This window comes from Belonocnema kinseyi, chromosome 9, assembly GCF_010883055.1.
Source record: "Belonocnema kinseyi isolate 2016_QV_RU_SX_M_011 chromosome 9, B_treatae_v1, whole genome shotgun sequence".
Taxonomy (NCBI): Eukaryota; Metazoa; Arthropoda; class Insecta; order Hymenoptera; family Cynipidae; genus Belonocnema; species Belonocnema kinseyi.
This window is the reverse complement of record NC_046665.1, coordinates 96,199,948-96,217,499: the sequence shown is the minus strand read 5'-3', so window position 1 is coordinate 96,217,499 and position 17,552 is coordinate 96,199,948. Positions and strand designations below refer to the sequence as shown.

General features: G+C 22.4%; 1 protein-coding gene across 2 annotated transcripts in view; it reads right to left on the bottom strand.

Annotated features, from left to right (window-relative positions):
- LOC117179628 (alsin) overlaps positions 1 to 17,552 on the bottom strand; it is a 70,299-nt gene that overhangs the window by 24,212 nt on the left and 28,535 nt on the right. For both annotated transcript variants that reach the window (XM_033371629.1, XM_033371630.1), the window contains 4 exons: positions 13,246 to 13,435; positions 13,006 to 13,172; positions 4,303 to 4,412; positions 4,009 to 4,220 (listed from right to left, as the gene is read on the bottom strand). In XM_033371629.1, the coding sequence (XP_033227520.1) occupies positions 4,009 to 4,220; positions 4,303 to 4,412; positions 13,006 to 13,172; positions 13,246 to 13,435 (679 nt within the window). The remainder of the gene's footprint in view (positions 1 to 4,008; positions 4,221 to 4,302; positions 4,413 to 13,005; positions 13,173 to 13,245; positions 13,436 to 17,552) is intronic.

Below are 17,552 nucleotides of genomic sequence, written 5' to 3'. Positions count from 1 at the left end.
AGAAAATCCAACTGTTTTTGGATGAAATTTTAATTAAAAAGTATTTTGGTTTAGAATTTATAAGTTTTGGTTAAACACCGGGGTGGCGATTCGGCGGACGATTTCAAATTTGTCTCTAAACGCAAACATTTATTTTAATTCGTGACGTTTATTCCAAACATCCTTTAATAACACGACAGAGCAGAAAATTTCAAAATTAATTGATTTTGAAACAAACATTTCAATTCTCCATTAAAAAATATCAATTTTTAACAAAAAATGGAATAGTTAAACTTTTAGTTTAAAATGATTTATTTTCTACCTAAAATAAAAATTTTGAAACAAAATACATGAATTTTTAACGAAATAGTAGAATTTTTTAATAAAGAAGACAAGTTTTCAACCAAATAGTTGCATTTTTAACTTAAAAAATAATTATTTTCAATCAAAAATTGAATAGTAAAATTTTTAGTTGAAAAAATTAATTTCGAACAAGAGTTTTCAACTAAAACAAACAATCTTAACTGAGGTAGTTGAATTAAAAAAAAATTGTACCAAAAAAAGATAAATTGTCAAAAAAAAAGTAAATAATTCAATTTTAAGCTTAAAAAAATTAATGTTCAACCAAACAAATAATTTTTTAACTAAAACAGGGTGGCCGTTTTAATCGAAGAAAAAAATTCCCGGTTTTTTCCCGGTCCGCAAACATTTTTCACGGCCAATGAAATTTAAAAAATCAAACTATATTCTAAACATTTTTCCATATAAAGTAATAAAAAACAAATTAAAGCATTCAAAGTGAAAACCTTAAATTCCAAACTTGTAAAATTGAAGTTTAAAAGTTTTCAATTTAAAAATTGTGTAGTCAAATGCTAAAAAATGGAAGGTACTAACACTTTTAAATTGAACAGTTTTAAGTGAAATGCAAATAAACTGCAAATTTTAGAACTTTCATAAATTATAGAGTTCAAAGATTCCGATTAAGTTAAAAAAATATAAATCCGCGTTAACATCTTCAATAGTTTAAAAATGAAGAATCAAGTAATAAACTTTTAAAATTTTCGAAATTATATTATTTTAAGTAATTTTAAGCTAGACACATTAAAAATTGCAAAATAATTTTTTTAACTTGACAATTCATAAATTAGAAGTTACATTATTTTAATTTTAAATAGTCTAGGCATTCTGCAAAAGCTTTAAATTTTTATTCGAAATCTTGAAAAATCTAGAAGTGGTTTTAAATTTTTCAAAATAATTTTTGAATTTTTTGTCAGAATTTTTAAATATATTTCAAAATGAATTTAATTTTTTCTATAACTTTGAGAAAATCCTGCAAATTAAAAAAATTAAATTTGAATTTATAGATAACAATAGAACATTTATTATTTGTAAAAATATTAGAATAATATTAAGAGATATTTAGAAGTTTTAAAAAGATTCGAATTGAATTTAGAACTTGAAATCATTTCAAATACTTACAGTCGAATTAAAAATAAAATTTAGATTTTTGCAGATTTTAAACAAAAAATTTAGAATTTTTTTAAGAATTGTAAAAGACTATCTCTTAAAATTAGTCAAATTTTTAATGGAGAAAAAATTAATAGAAATAATATTTTAATAAATTTATTTATTAAATTTAATATAAAAAATAATATAAAGGAAGACTCGAAACCCTAAATTAAAAATATATTACTAATAAACCATGAACATTTTAATTTAATAATAAAATTATCGGTATTGATCCATTTTAAAAACAATTTATTTATTTATATTTACAGTTGATAAAATAAAACTGTTTTTTATAAAAAAATTTCAACTTCAAATGGTTTTAATTTTGAATTGTTTAAATCCTCAAAACTGCAATTTAATTATTTTTAAAACTGTTAAAATCGAACTTGGGCAGATTTTTCTTCTGAAAATTCGTAAAATTCCCGATTTCCCCGGCCACCCTGTTTTTTATTAAAAAATCTTCGATTTTAAAAAATTCTAATTAAAATTTTTTTTAACCTTTAAAACTGCATTTTAAAATTCTTTAAATTAAAATATATGCTTAAAAATTAAAAATCTAAAATGGAAAATTTTTGAAGTGAAAGATTTTCGAATTAAGCATTCTAAAATAATGATATAATAATTGATAAAAATCACAAATTAGGAAATTATTTAAAAACGGTTGAAATCAAAGTTGGATACAATTTTTATTCTAACTATTTTGTAAAATTCCCGATCAAAAAATAAATTCACCGTCATACAAGTTAAACTTTCAGTTAAAAAATTATTTTCCACACAAAAACTGAAAAAAAATCAAAAACATAGTTTTATTTTCCAAAAAAAGTGATGAATTTTCAACTAAAAAATATCATTTTTCAAACAAAAATTGAATAATTAAATTTTTAGGCAAGAAAATAAATGTTCAGCCAAAGAGATGAATTTTTAACTAAAATTCTGAAATATTCAACTCATTTTCATCCAAAGAAAAAATAAGTTTTTTCTAACTAAAGTGATAAATATTTAACTGGAATACCTGATTTTTTAACCACAAAGAACAATTTTTAAACAAGAAGATTAACTTTCAAAGAAAAAGATATTTTTTCACAAAAAAAATCGATTTTTAAACAAATATGTGGATATTGTGTAATTTTTATACAAAAAAGATCAATTTACTTTTTAAAAATATAATAGTTGAATTTTCAATAAAAAAGTTGAATCTTGAACCAAAAAAGATTTTTCTGCCACTACAGAAAAAAATTGCAACTAAACTGTTAATTTTTCAAGTCAAAAATACGATTTTTCTAAGAATAGTTGAATCTGGAAACCAACAATATGAATTTTCAACAAGAAAGTTAATTTACAACGAAAACGTTAATTTTAAACCACGTACTTGAATTCTCTGCCAAACTATTGAGATTTTCAGCCGAAAAGACCAATTTTCTACAAAACAGTTTCATTTTATATTCGAAAATATAAATTTTAATCTAAAAACTAAATTTCAAAGCCAAACATATAAATTTTCTACAAAGCAGTTGAATTTCAAGGCAAAAATATGAAATTTCAACGAAGAAGTTAATTTTAAAAAACTAGTTTTTAACATAATTATTCAATAAAAAAAAAAGAATTAAATTTTCGACAAAAGTTTTTAATTTACAACTGAAAAAGGTGAATTCTCACCTAAAAATAGAAGTCTTATCGAAAGAAAAATAATTAAATTATTGACTAAAAAATATTAGTTTTTATAAAAATTAAAGTTTATTTTTAATACTTTTAAATAATTGATTAAACCTTTAAATATGGAACGTTTTTTGCACCTTTTAAATGCGATAAAATGTTAATAGTGATATTTTAAACTTAAATAATTCATTGACAACAACAAAATTAAATTTTAAGAAAGCAGTTTCATTTTCAACCAAAACATACTTTTATTTTATAACAAAATCAGTCAAATTCATCTAAAAAGTACAACTTTTGAACAAAATAATTGATTTTTTTAATGATTAGATAGATTTTTCTTCTAAAAATGTGTTACAATTAAACTGTAGAAATTTTGAGTCAAAAAGACGAATTTTCTACAAAAACAGTTTCTTTTTTAACCCGAAAATATGAATTTCAATCGGGGGAGTAAATTTCTAAGACAAAAATATGAATTTTTTATAAACAGTTGAATTTCTAACAACAAATTTTCAACCTAAACTATCATTTTTAACGGATTTGTTGAATTTTCAAACAAAAACATTAAAAATGTGAAATCTCAACCAAAAATATAAGAATTATTAACTAAAAAAAATTAAGTTTATACCAATAATAGTTCAATTTTCTTATTCAGGTCTAATTCTGTTCACATTTATATAGAAAAATGAGAAAAGCATGAGATAAATTACAAAATTACTAAGAAATTGTATCCCTTATAGACTAGAAATCAATAGTTTAAATACGAATTAAAGTTTATTTTTGATAATTTAAAAATATTTAACTTTTCAAGAAAAAAATAACGAAGTAAAAAAAAATTGAAAAACCCTGAAATTCTAAGAAACTTACGTTGGTTTAGGTAAATTAAACGAGTTGTCATTTGCTTTTTTGATATGCAAAGTAGCATTCACTTTTATCCCCTCGTTCCAAGCTCCGCTTAAATTTCCTTCTAACTTGTCGCCGCTGAAGAAGGTCAGAGTTCCCTTCCCACAAAAAATACCAGCAGATTTGAACTCTCCTTCATAATTTGTACCATCTTCAAAGACCATCACTCCATGGCCCTGGGAATTAAAAATTACTATAACTATTTTTAAATCAAAATAAAAAAATAATCTTACATTTAGAATAAAGTTACAAAATTACCGTAAGAACATCTTGCATAAATACACCTTCGTAGTAAATACCATCTAAAGTTACGATTAATCCACAGCCATGTTTCGCATTATTACTCCAAGATCCTATATATTTTTCACCTGAAAGAAAATTTATTCAGGCCTCGGACTCACTTTAGAGATCGCCAATAGTGTAAATAGTGTCACCAATTTAAAAAAAATTGTTTCATAAAATTGGTCAAGTATTAAAAACGAATTTCAATGTATAATTTAAAATTCAGGCCTCACAGTCCCAATGAGATAAAATATTAAATATAAAATATTCAAAAACATTGAAGGTATAGTCAAAAGAATTGAAAGGGATTGAAAAAAAAATTTTGGAATAAAAAAGAACTTGATCTCCGTACAATTGGAATGAATAAAAATTTAAGTTTATTTTAAAGAAAAATAATTTGATAAAATGCCTAAGAATTCAAGGTGAGGTTAAAATCATTTGGAATCAATTAGATAAAAACTTTTAAAAATTTCCATTTAGAAGAATTCAAGTGAATTAAATAAATTTAAGAGTTCCCGAGAATTTAAAACAATTTGAAGAAATTTAAGGGAAATTTGAAGAATTCGATTAAATTCATAAAAAATCAAGCTGAATTTAAAAAGAATTTAAGTGAATTGAAAACAATGCAACAATATGAAAAAATTAATGGAATTAAGTATGTTTGAAATGAGATTAGAAAAATAAAGGGAATTTAGAAAAATCGGATAAAATGCCTAAGATTTTAATGTGAGTTTTAAAAACTTTGAGATAAATTGAACAAAAACTTGTAACAAATTAATTGAATTGACTGAATTTAGCAAAATTCAAAAGAATTCAACATAAATTCAAAAGAATTCATGTCGAATTCCAAATAAAATTACAAAAAATATTTTTAAATCTCTTGAAATCTTTTAAGCCCTACGAAATCCCTCACCTCGAAATTGTACAAATATCTTGAAAATGTCTTGGGATCTTTTAAAATAGCCTAAAATATTTCAAATCCTTTGAATTCCCTTAAAAATTTATGTGTAATCTTTTAAATAACTTAAAATATTTAAAATACTTTAAAATCTTAAATTTTTGTAAAGATCTTGAAAATGCCAACGAATTTGAAAAAATGCATTAAAATATTTCAAATCCTTTGATCAATTCATTAATTGATCCTCGACCAGAAACCAAATTTTCATTTTATCTTTTTAATTCGAAATTGATCTATTCTAGTTTAAAATTCAACTATTTGGCTGAAAATTCATGCATTTTTATTGAAAATTCGTATTTTTTGTAGAAAATTAACTTTTTTCTAAAAAAAAGTTTGGGTGAAAAATTAATATTATCTGTAGAAAAATTAACTTTTTGGTTGAAAATTCAATTATTTTGTTAAAAATTCATTTCTTTGTTTGAAAATTCATCTTTTTTAGTAAAAACTATACTTCTTGATTAAAAATTCACCTATTTGATTAAAAATGTATTTATTTTGTGTAGAATTCATCTCTTTTGGTAGAAAATGAATATTCTGTGTCAAAAATTCGTCTTTTCTGATAGAAAATTAATCTTTTTAGTTGAAAATTCAACTGTTTGGTTAAAAATGTACGTATTTATTTAAAAAATCGTCTTTTCTAATAGAAAATTAATCTTCTTGATTAAAAAATAAATTATTTGGTAAAAAAATTTATATACTTTATTGAGAATTCATCTTATTTTGCTAGAAAATTAACATTATGTGTAGAAAATTAATCTTTTGGTTTAAACATTCAATTATTTTGTTAAAAATTCATTTCTTTGTTTGAAAATTCGTATTTTCTAGTAAAAAGTAGTCTGCTTGATTAAAAAACCAACTATTTGGTTAAAAATTCATTTATTTGTCTGAAAATTCATCTTTTCTAGTAAAAACTATACTTCTTGATTGAAAATTCTACTATTTGATTTAAAAAGTATGTATTACGTTTAGAATTCACCTTTTTTGGTAGAAAATGTATTTTGTGTTGAAAATTCGTCTTTTCTGGTAACAAAATTAATCTTTTTAGTTGAAAATTCAACTATTTGGTTAAAAATGTATGTATTTATTTAAAAAATCGTCTTTTCTGTACAAACATTAATTTTCTACACGGCATATTCGAATATTTTGTTAAAAATGTATGTTAATTCATGAGAATTCTTCTTTTTTGTTAGAAAATTAATATTCGGTGTTAAAATTTCCTCCTTTCTGGTGGAAAAAAAGCCTTATTGAATAAAAATCCATTTAGTTGCTTGAAAATTCATTTCTTTGTTTGAAAATTTTTCTTTTCTAGTGAAAAAATAATATTCTTGATTGAAAATTCAACTTTTTGATAAAAAATGTATGTATTTGGTTGAGAATTCATCTTTTTGATAGAAAACTAATATTATGTGTTCAAAATTCAACTATTTGGTTAAAAATGTACGTATTTGTTTGAAAATTCATCTTTTCTGATAAGAAATTAATCTTTTTAGTTAAAAAATAAATTATTTGGTAAAAAATTTATATATTTTGTTGAGAATGCATCGTTTTTTGGTGGAAAATTAATATTATTTGTAGAAAATTCATCTTTTTGTTTGAAAATTCTATTATTTTGTTAAAAATTAATTCTTTGTTTGAAAATTCGTATTTTCTAGTGAAAAGGAGTCTACTTGATTAAAAATCCAACTATTTGGTTGAAAATTTAACTATTCGATTAAAAATGTATGTATTTCGTTGAGAATTCACCTTTTTTGGTAGAAAATTTATATTCTGTGTAGAAAATTCGTCTTTTCTGGTAAAAAAAAATTAATATTTTTAGTTGAAAACTCAACTATTTGATTAAAAATGTATGTAATTATTTAAAACTTCGTCTTTTCTAATAGAAAATTAACCTTCTTGATTGAAAAATCTATTATTTGATTAAAAATGTATATACTATATTGACAATTCATCTTTTTTGTTACAAAATTAATATTCTGTGTTAAAAAATCATCTTTTTGGTTGAAAAAAAATTAATATTCTTTGTTGAAAAATCTTTTGCGTTTTTGTCAAAAATTCAACAATTTGGTTAAAAATAGTGTGGTGACACTGTCCTTTAGCTAGAAAATAAATATTCAGAGTCGAAAATTGTTTTTTTTATGATAAAAATTAATATTCTTTATTGAAAAATCATCTTTTTGGTTAAAATTTTAACTATTTGGTTAAAAATGCATTCATTTCTTTGAAAATTCATATTTTCTAGTTAAAAATGTACTTCTTAATTGAAAATTCAACTAATTAATCAAAAATATATGTATTTGGTTGAGAATTCAACTTTTTTGGTAGAACGATTCATTTTTCTGCTTGAAAATTCATCTTTTCTGTACAAAAATTAATCTTCTTAATTGAAAATTCGACTATTTTGTTAAAAACGTATGTTAATTTATAAGAATTCTTCTTTTTTGTTAAAAAATTAATATTCGGTCTTAAAAATTCCTCCTTTCTGGTAGAAAATAAGCCTTATTGGTTGAAAATCGATCTAGTTGCTTGAAAATTAATTTCTTTGTTGAAAATTGGTCTTTTCTGATAGAAAATTAATCTTTTTTTGGTAGACAATTAATATTATGTGTAAAAAAATCATCTTTTTGGTTGAAAATTCAATTAGTTTGTTAAAAATGCATTTCTTTCTTTGAAAATTCGTCTCTTCTAGTAAAAAGTAGTCTGCTTGATTAAAAAACAGACAATTTGTTTAAAACTGTATGTACTTTGTTGAAAATTCGTCTTTTCTGGTAAAAAATTAATCTTTTCGTCGAAATTTTAAATATTTGGGTGTAAATGTATCTATTTGTTTCAAAATTTCTCTTTTCTGATAGCAAATTAATTTTTATAGTTAAAAAATCCATTATTTTGTAAAAATCTATATAGTTTATTAAATTAATATTATGTGTAGAAAAATCATGTTTTTGATTAAAAATTTAATTATTTTGTTTGAAAATTCGTATTTTCTATTAAAAAGTTGTTTGAGTGATTAAAAAACCAACTATTTGGTTAAAACTGTGTGTACTTTGTGGAAAATTCGTCTTTTCTAGTCAAAAATAATCTTTTTGGTTAAAAATTCAACTATTTGGTTAAAAATTAATTTATTTCTTTGAAAATTCATCTTTTCTAGTAAAAAATATACTTCTTGATTGAAAATTCAACTATTTGATTAAAAATGTACGTATTTCGTTTAGAATTCACCTTTTTTGGGAGAAAATGTATATTATGTGTTGAAAATTCGTCTTTTATGGTAAAAAATTAATCTTTTTAGTTGAAGATTCAACTGTTTGGGTAAAAAATGTATCTATTTCTTTGAAAATTCCTCTTTATAAGAGCAAATTAATGTTCTTAGTTAAAAAATCAATTATTTGGTAAAAAATTTATATAGTTTCTTGAGAATGACTCTTTTTTTGGTAGAAAATTAATACTATGTATGGAAAAACCATCTTTCTGCTTGGAAATTCCATTATTTTGTTAAAAATTCATTTTTTTGTTGAAAAAATTCGTATTTTCTGGTAAAAAGGAGTCTGCTTGATTAAATAACCAACTTTTTGGTTAAAAATCGTTATTTTCTGTTGAAAATTCGTATTTTCTGGTAAAAATTAATATTTTTGTTCAAAAATTCAACTATTTGATTAAAAATTCATTTGTTTCCTTGAAAATTCAACTAATTGATTAAAACTGTACCTATATTTCGTCTGGAATTCACCTCTTGTTGGAAAATTTATATTCTGTATTGAAAATTAGTATTTCGTTAAAAATTCAACTATTTGGTTAAAAACTCATCTTCTCTAGTAAAAAATATATTTCTTGATTGAAAATTCAACTAATTGATTAAAAATTTACCTACATTTCGTCTAGAATTCACCTTTTTTGGTAGAAAATTTAAATATTTGGGTGTAAATGTATCTATTTGTTTGAAAATTCCTCTTTTCTGATAGCAAATTAATTTTCATAGTTAAAAAATCCATTTTTTTGTAAAAATCTATATAGTTTATTGAAAATTCATCTCTTTTTTTTAGAAAATTAATATTATGTGTCGAAAAATCATCTTTTTGGTTAAAAATTCGAATTTTCTAGTAAAAAGAGTAGCCTGAGTGATTAAAAAATCAACTATTTGGTTAAAACTGTGTGTACTTTATTGAAAATTCGTATTTTCTGATCAAAAAATAATCTTTTTGGTTAAAAATTCAACTATTTGGTTAAAAATTAATTTATTTCTTTGAAAATTCATCTTTTCTAGTAAAAAATATACTTCTTGATTGAAAATTCATCTATTTGATTAAAAATGTATGTATTTCGTTTAGAATTCACGTTTTTTCGCAGAAAATTTAAATTCTGTGTTGAAAATTCGTCTTTTCTGGTAAAAAAATTACTCTTTTTAGTTGAAAATTTAACTATTTTGGTCAAAAATGAATATTCTATGTCAAAAATTCGTCTTTTCTGATAGAAAATTAATCTTTTTAGTTGAAAATTCAACTATTTGGTTAAAAATGTACGTATTTATTTAAAAAATCGTCTTTTCTAATAGAAAATTAATCTTCTTGATTAAAAAATCAATTATTTGGTAAAAAATTCATATAGTTTCTTGAGAATTCCTCTTTTTTAGGAGAAAATTAATATTATGTATAGAAGAATCATCTTTTTGCTTGAAAATTCCATTATTTTTTTAAAAATTCATTTTTTTGTTGAAAAAATGCGTATTTTTGGTAAAAAGGAGTCTGCTTGATTAAAAACCAACTTTTTGGTTAAAAATCTTTATTTTATGTTGAAAATTCGTCTTTTCTGGTAAAAATTAATATTTTTGATAAAAAATTCAACTATTTGGTTAAAAATTCATTTATTTCCTTGAAAATTCAACTAATTGATTAAAAATGTACCTATATTTCGTCTGGAATTCACCTCTTTTGTTAGAAAATTTATATTCTGTGTTGAAAATTAGTCTTTTCTGGTAAAAAAATTAATCTTTTTAGTTGAAAATTCAACTACTTGGTTAAAAATGTATGTATTTATTTAAAAAATCGTCTTTTCTAATAGAAAATTAATCATCTTGATTGAAAAATCAATTATTTGGTTAAAAATGTATATACTATATTGACAATTCTTCTTTTTTGATACAAAAATTAATATTCTGTGTTGAAAAATCATCTTTTTGGTTGAAAATGTAATTATTTAGTTATCAATAGAGTAGTTAATCCGTGCTTTACCTGGAAAATAAATATTCTGAGTTGAAATATTGTTGTTTTTTCTGATAGAAAATTAATATGCATGGTTGAAAAATCATTTTTTTTAAACTAAAAATTCAACTACTTGGTTAAAAATTAATTTATTTCTTTGAAAATTCATCTTTTCTAGTAAAAAAATATACTTCTTGACTGAACATTCACCTATTTGATTAAAAATGTATATGTTTCGTTTAGAATTCACCTTTTTTGGTAGAAAATTTATATTCTGTGTTGAAAATTCGTCTTTTATGATAAAAAAATTAATCTTTTTAGTTGAAAATTCCTCTTTTATAAGAGCAAATTAATGTTCTTAGTTAAAAAATCAATTATTTAGTAAACAATTTATATAGTTTATTAAGAATTTCTATTTTTTGATAGAAAATTCATATTATGTGTAGAAAAATAATTTTTTTTTAGTTGAAAATTCAATTATTTTGTTAAAAATTCATTTGTGTATTTGAAAAATCGTATTTTCGAGTAAAAAGTAGTCTGCTTGATTAAAAATCCAACTATTTGGTTAAAAATTAATTTAATTCTTTGAAAATTCACCTTTTTTGGTAGAAAATGTATATTCTGCGTTGAAAATTCGTCTTTTTATGGTAAAAAATTAATCTTTTTAGTTCAAAATTCAACTATTTGGTTAAAAATGTATGTATTTATTTTAAAATTCGTCATTTCTAATAGAAAATTAATCTTCTTGATTGAAAAATCAATTATTTGGTTAAAAATGTATATACTTTGTTGACAATTCATCTTTTTTTGTGCAAAATTAATTAAAACTCTTTAAAAAATATCAAGAAAATGGTTTATTTTGTATTAGTGTTTTAAGACCATTTTTTTTAATTTTTCAAGATTTAGAAATTTTTTAGGCAAACTGAATTTTGTCAGAGTGTGAAAAAAAGTTCTAAAAATTCATGGAAAATTTTTAAATTATTGTTTTGTAAGGAATTTCAAGAGAAAATCGAAAAAAAATCACAAAAAATTTTGAGTTATTTCCTAAAATCTTTAAAAAGTGTGAAAGATTTTAAAACAAAATTTTGCCATATTACATAATTTTAGAACAAATGTGAGTAAGTTGAAGCTATATTCAAAAGTTTTGAAAAGATTCAAAAATAATTAAGACTTGTAAAGATTTTTTAAGAATTTTGTAAAGTTTCACGAAAATGAAAGACATTTTTTCAGGTTCCTCAGAAAAGATAAAATAATTTTTTATTTCAAAAAATTAATTTGAAGAAATTATTTAAAAAGATTTTGGAAAATGTCAAAAATAGTCAACGACGAATAGGAAAGATTTAAAGGCATTTTTTTTTAATTTTGCAGAATAAATCAAAAATGCAGGAAAAATTTGAATAATTTTTGGAAATTAGAAGGTTTGACATGATTAAAAAATAAATTTTCTTATATTCGTGTGCAAATTTTAAATAATTTTTTATTTTGTAAAATGAACTTTAAAAGAAAATTGTAAAAGGTTTTTAAACATAACAAACGACTTTCTAAAATTTCTAAAAATACTTTAGAAGATTATAAAGCAAAACGTTTCAATTTGGTAAGATTGCAAAATAAAAGCGAACAAAAATTGGGTAATGCCAAGAAATATTTAGTAGAAATTAAAAGAATTTCGAAAGTTTTCAAGAGAATAAATAAATTTTCTTAAAATTGCTGCGATATTTTAGAAGATTGTAAGGTTTTTTTTTTTAATTTTGAATGACATTTGAACATTTTTAGAAAAATCCGTGTCAGTTGACGTTTTAAATAGATTACAAATATTTGAAAACTAGGAAACATTTTCGAAAATGTATAAAATATTTCTTGATTCTTTTCCAACTTCTAATAGCTCTCAACATCTTTTAAAAAGACTCGAATTTTTCATAATATTTCATAAAATCCTATTTACATAAATTTAAAAACACGATGATAATACTTATTTTCTTGTTCTCAATTCTCAGAATTTAATTTGAACATGGAATTATTACAGCACTTTGAAAAATAATTTTCGATTAATATAAGTGTTTTCAAAGATAAAAAAAATTAGTCAATGATCACTATATTTAAAAAGTGTTTGAATATCCGGGACTAACACAAAATAACGAAAACATGAATAACAAAATCATAAATTAGCGAGAAAAAAAAAATTGCCGAATTATAAGATAAATGAATTGTAAAATTCCCATAAATATTTCTATTTCTGAAATTTGAGTTTGACGAAATTTAAAATTTGCCGAAAATAATTAATGATTAATTAAATTGGTAGCCTTATTTATAATTATATTAATATCTCATAAATTAATAATCAATGAACTATGTTCACCAGTTCTAAATTTCGAGAATTGAAATATTTGTGGGAATTTCTTAATTCGTTTATTTTATAAGTCGGTTTTGAAGTCGGTCAATTTAAGTGTCAGATATTTTTAAATTTGGGATATTATTTTTGTCAATTAAAGATCTTGTTATTTGAAATTTGAAATTTTTAAAAATAATTACCCGTTTTAATGTCATCCATAATTCCGTAGCCCTGCTTTACTCCAGAGACCCACTCTCCAATAAAAACAGAGGCAGCCGAAGCCATAAAATGACCTTCTTTTTTAGTTCCATGACCATGGGGAAGTCCGTCCTTAAAGTATCCTTCATAAACGTCTCCGCACGTGTACCTAAAACAGAAAATTTAATCCTTTCGAAATCTCTTTCTCTTAATTTAAAAAAGCAGTGATTTAGTCTCCTTACTTCATGATTCCATAGCCATTTTGTTGACCATCTTTCCACTGTCCCTGATAAATTCCCTGAGCTAAATTATGCATTGTGCCATATCCATTTATGACTCCTTTCGCAAATTGTCCTTTATACATTCTACCATCGGGCCACTCCATTTGCCCATATGAATCGTCAGTATCGGGTTTTCCATTAAACCAGCGACCTAAAATTTATTTGTATAAAAAAATTTAGAAATAAGAGTATTTTGAGAAAAAAAAACGTTTCTCGGTCAAAAATTACGTTTTTTCTGATTGACCTTTGAATGCTTATAATAATTATTATTTAATACTAATTGTTGTATTATTACGGTGGCGATTTAGCGGGCGATTTTAAATTCCCAGTCATTTATCGGTTAAGTTTTTCCATTTTCCCGGTCAACTAAAATTATCATATTCATATTGTTCGCAAAATGTAAACAATTATTTTAATTCATGATGTTTATTCTAAATATTATTTAACAGACAAAAGCAAAACATTGCTAAATAAATTAATTTTAAAACGAATAGTTCAATTTTCCACTAAAAAATATATATTTTTCTAAAAAATGAAATAGTTAAACTTTTAGTTGAAGAATTAATTTTCAACAACAAAAAAACGGATTTTCAACAAAATAGTTCAATTTTCAACCAAAGTGATGAATTTCAAAACAGTAGTATTATGAATCTTCAACTGGAATACTTAAATTTTAAACGAAAATGATGAATTTTTAAATAAAATGATAAATATTTAACTAGAATAGTTGATTTTTTGACCAGCTAGACGAATTTTCAATTTAAAAATATCGTTTTTCAATCAAACATTGAATAATTAAATTTTTAGTCAGAAAAATTAATGTTCGACCGAAGAAATGAACTTTTAACTAAAATTATGAAAATTTCAACTGGAATAATAGCTATATTTTTAGTTCAAATAAATAATAATTTTCAAGCAAAAAAAGAAACAACTTTTTAAGGAATTAGTTAAATTTTTGTCAAAAAAAACTTATTTTCATCCAAAGAAAAAATAAGTTTTTTCCAACCAAAATGATAAATATTCAACTGGAATACTTGAATTTCTAACCGCAAAGAAGAAGATATTTTTCTACAAAAAAATCGATTTTTAACCAAATATGTGGATTTTTAACGAAAAAGTTGAAGTTTCAATTAAAAAAGAGAAATTTTCATCGAAATTGTTAAATTTTGAACCATCAAGCTGATGAATTTTTAACTAAAATGAAGAATCTTCCAACTGGAATTGAATTCTTTCTTTTTTTGGGAAAAAAGTCTTTTTAAAGGATGTTGAGAACTGTTAGAAGTTGGAAAGGAATCAAGAAATATTTGATACATTTTCGAAAATGTTTCCTAGTTTTAAAATATTTATAATCTATTTAAAACGTCTAAAATTCCTGAAAATATTTTTAACTGACACGGATTTTTCTAATAATTTTCAAATGTCATTCAAAATTTAAAAAAAAAACGCTTACAATCTTCTAAAATTTCGCAGAATTTTAAGAAAATTTGTTTATTCTCTTGAAAACTTTCGAAATTCTTCTAAATTCTACTAAACATTTCATGACATTACTCAATGTTTGTTCGCTTTTATTTTACAATCTCACCAAACTTTTTGCTTTGTAATCTTCTAAACTATTTTTAGATATTTTAGAAAGTCGTTTGTTATGTTTAAAAACCTTTTTCAATTTTATCTTTAAATTTTATTTTACGAAATAAAATTTATTTAAAATTTGCACACGAATATAAGAAAATTTATTTTTTAATCTTGTCAGACCTTCTAAACCTTCTAATTTCTAAAAATTATTCTAATTTTTCCTGCATTTTTGGTTTATTCTGCAAAATTAAAAAAAAGCCTTTAAATCTTTCCTATTCGTCGTTGACTATTTTTGAAATCTTCCAAAATCTTTTTAAGTAATCTCTTAAAATTAATTTTTTCAAATAAAAAATTATTTTATCTTTTTTGAGGAACCTGAAAAAATGTCTTTCATTTTCGTGAAACTTTACAAAATTCTTAAAAAATCTCTACAAGTCTTAATTATTTTTGAATTGTTTCAAAACATTTGAAAATATCTTAAACTTACTCACATTTGTTCTAAAATTATGTAATATGGCAAAATTTTGTTTTAAAATCTTTCACACTTTTTAAAGATTTTAGGAAATAATTCAAAATGTTCTTCCAAAGGTTTTGAAATTCTTCTTCCAAAGGTGAATTTTATATCTACCCAAGGTTGAAATTTTAAACATAAAGGATAATTTTCTACAAAAAATACGAATTTTCCACAAAATATATAAATTTTCAAGCAAACAGTTTACTTTTTTAATAACAAAATATTAATTTTCAACCAAATAGTGGAATTTTTATAAAAAAAATATCAATTTTCGTTAAAAAAATATAATAGTTGAATTTTCCATTAAAAATATAATTCTTAACAAAACCGATTTTCAGCAAAATAGTTCACTTTTGTACTGGAATAGTTGAATTTTTGTTCAAAAAAGGATTTTCAACAAAGTAGTTTCATTTTCAAAAAGAGATGAATTTTCAATTAAAATAATGAATCTTTAACCAAGAAAATTAATTTTCTACCAAGAGATGAATTTTTAAACAAAAAAAAGCCAAGTTTTCAAGAAAATAGTAAAATTTTCAACCAAGCACTTGTTTTTTAACCAAAAATTGATTTCTTCCCAAAAAAATTAATTTTCAATAAAATACATAATTTGTCCACCAAATAGTTGATTTTTCTATCAAATTGTTGAATTTTCAAGCAAAAACTACAAAAGAACTTCAAACAAATAGAATTTTCAACCAAGCAGTTGCATATTTTAGACACAAAAAATGAATTTTCTACCGAGAGATGAATTTTGAAACCAAAAAGATGAATTTTTAACAAAAACGAGATTTTTCAGTTAAAAAGAATAAAAATTCAACCAAAGTATTGAATTCGCAAGAAAAGAAAAAAAGATACTTCTACAAAACAGTTGAATTTTCATTCTAAAAATATGAATGTGCAACAAAAAAGTAATTTTTCAACCAAACAGATAAACATTTAACCAAACAGTTGGATTTTCCCGAAACTGTTGAAATTTTAAGCCAAAAAGAACAAATTTCTGAAAGCAATTCAATTTTTAACCCGATTATATGAATTTAAAAACAAAAAAGTTCTCTTTCAACCAAATAGTTGAATTTTTAACAAAATACTTGAAACTTGCTGATTAATTTTCAATCAAGAAAGATTTGTAAGGCAAGTAAGAAAAATAATTCAACAAAATTATTCTATTTTGAAGATAAAATGACGAATTTTCCAGAATATATCTAAAATTATCAATCTAAGACATAAATTTTAAACTAAAATGATTATTCTTCAAAGCAAAAAAAAATGTTTGTTAACAAAGTATTTCTACTTTCAACTAAGTAGTAAAATTATCAATTTTTAATTGTTAATACTTGACTTTAATTGTTAAGACTTCTTGGTTGAAAGTTTAACTACTATCTTAAAAGTTCATTTAATTTTTAATAGTTGAAAACTTAATTTTAAAATTCTTTATATTGAAAACGTTTTATCAACGCATCATAAACTTAAAAAAATTAATTTATTGTCATTTCCCGGTTTCAGAAAATTCACGGTCCTGCAGCCACTCTGAAAGCGTTGAAAATTAAAGCCAAAAAGACGAGTTTAAAAAACAACATTTAATTTTTAACCCAAACACATGAATTTAAATTTTCAAAAGTTAATTTTCAAATAAATAGTTGAATTTTCAATAAAAAAACTGGATTTGTAATCAAAGAATACGAATTTTCCACCAAATAGTTGTTGAATTTTGAACTAAAAAAAAATTTGACCCAAAAATGGAATAGCAATATTTTTAGTTTAAAAAATTAATTTTTAACCAAACATAAGAGTTTTCAACTAAAACAATGAATCTTCAACTGAAGTAGTTTAATTTTTAACAACAAATTTAATTTGTACTAAAAAGGATAAATTATCAACTAAAACTTAAATAATTAAATTTTAAGTTAAAAAATTATTATTCACCAAACAAATGAAATTCCAAATTAAAATAAAAAATTTTAATCCGAAAAAGTTAAATTTTCAATTTAAGGGCATGTGACACAGCTAAATACCTATATTACCGACCACAGTTTTTCAGTTCGCTGAATGTTTTTTTGAACCTAAGAACTTTTTTTGTAACTAAAATATCGAGCTGAAACTTCGGGAAATATATTAGAGTGCAATAAAGTACGTTTAGGTACTGCATTTTGGTAGAAACTTCATTGAAAATTATTTCATCTTT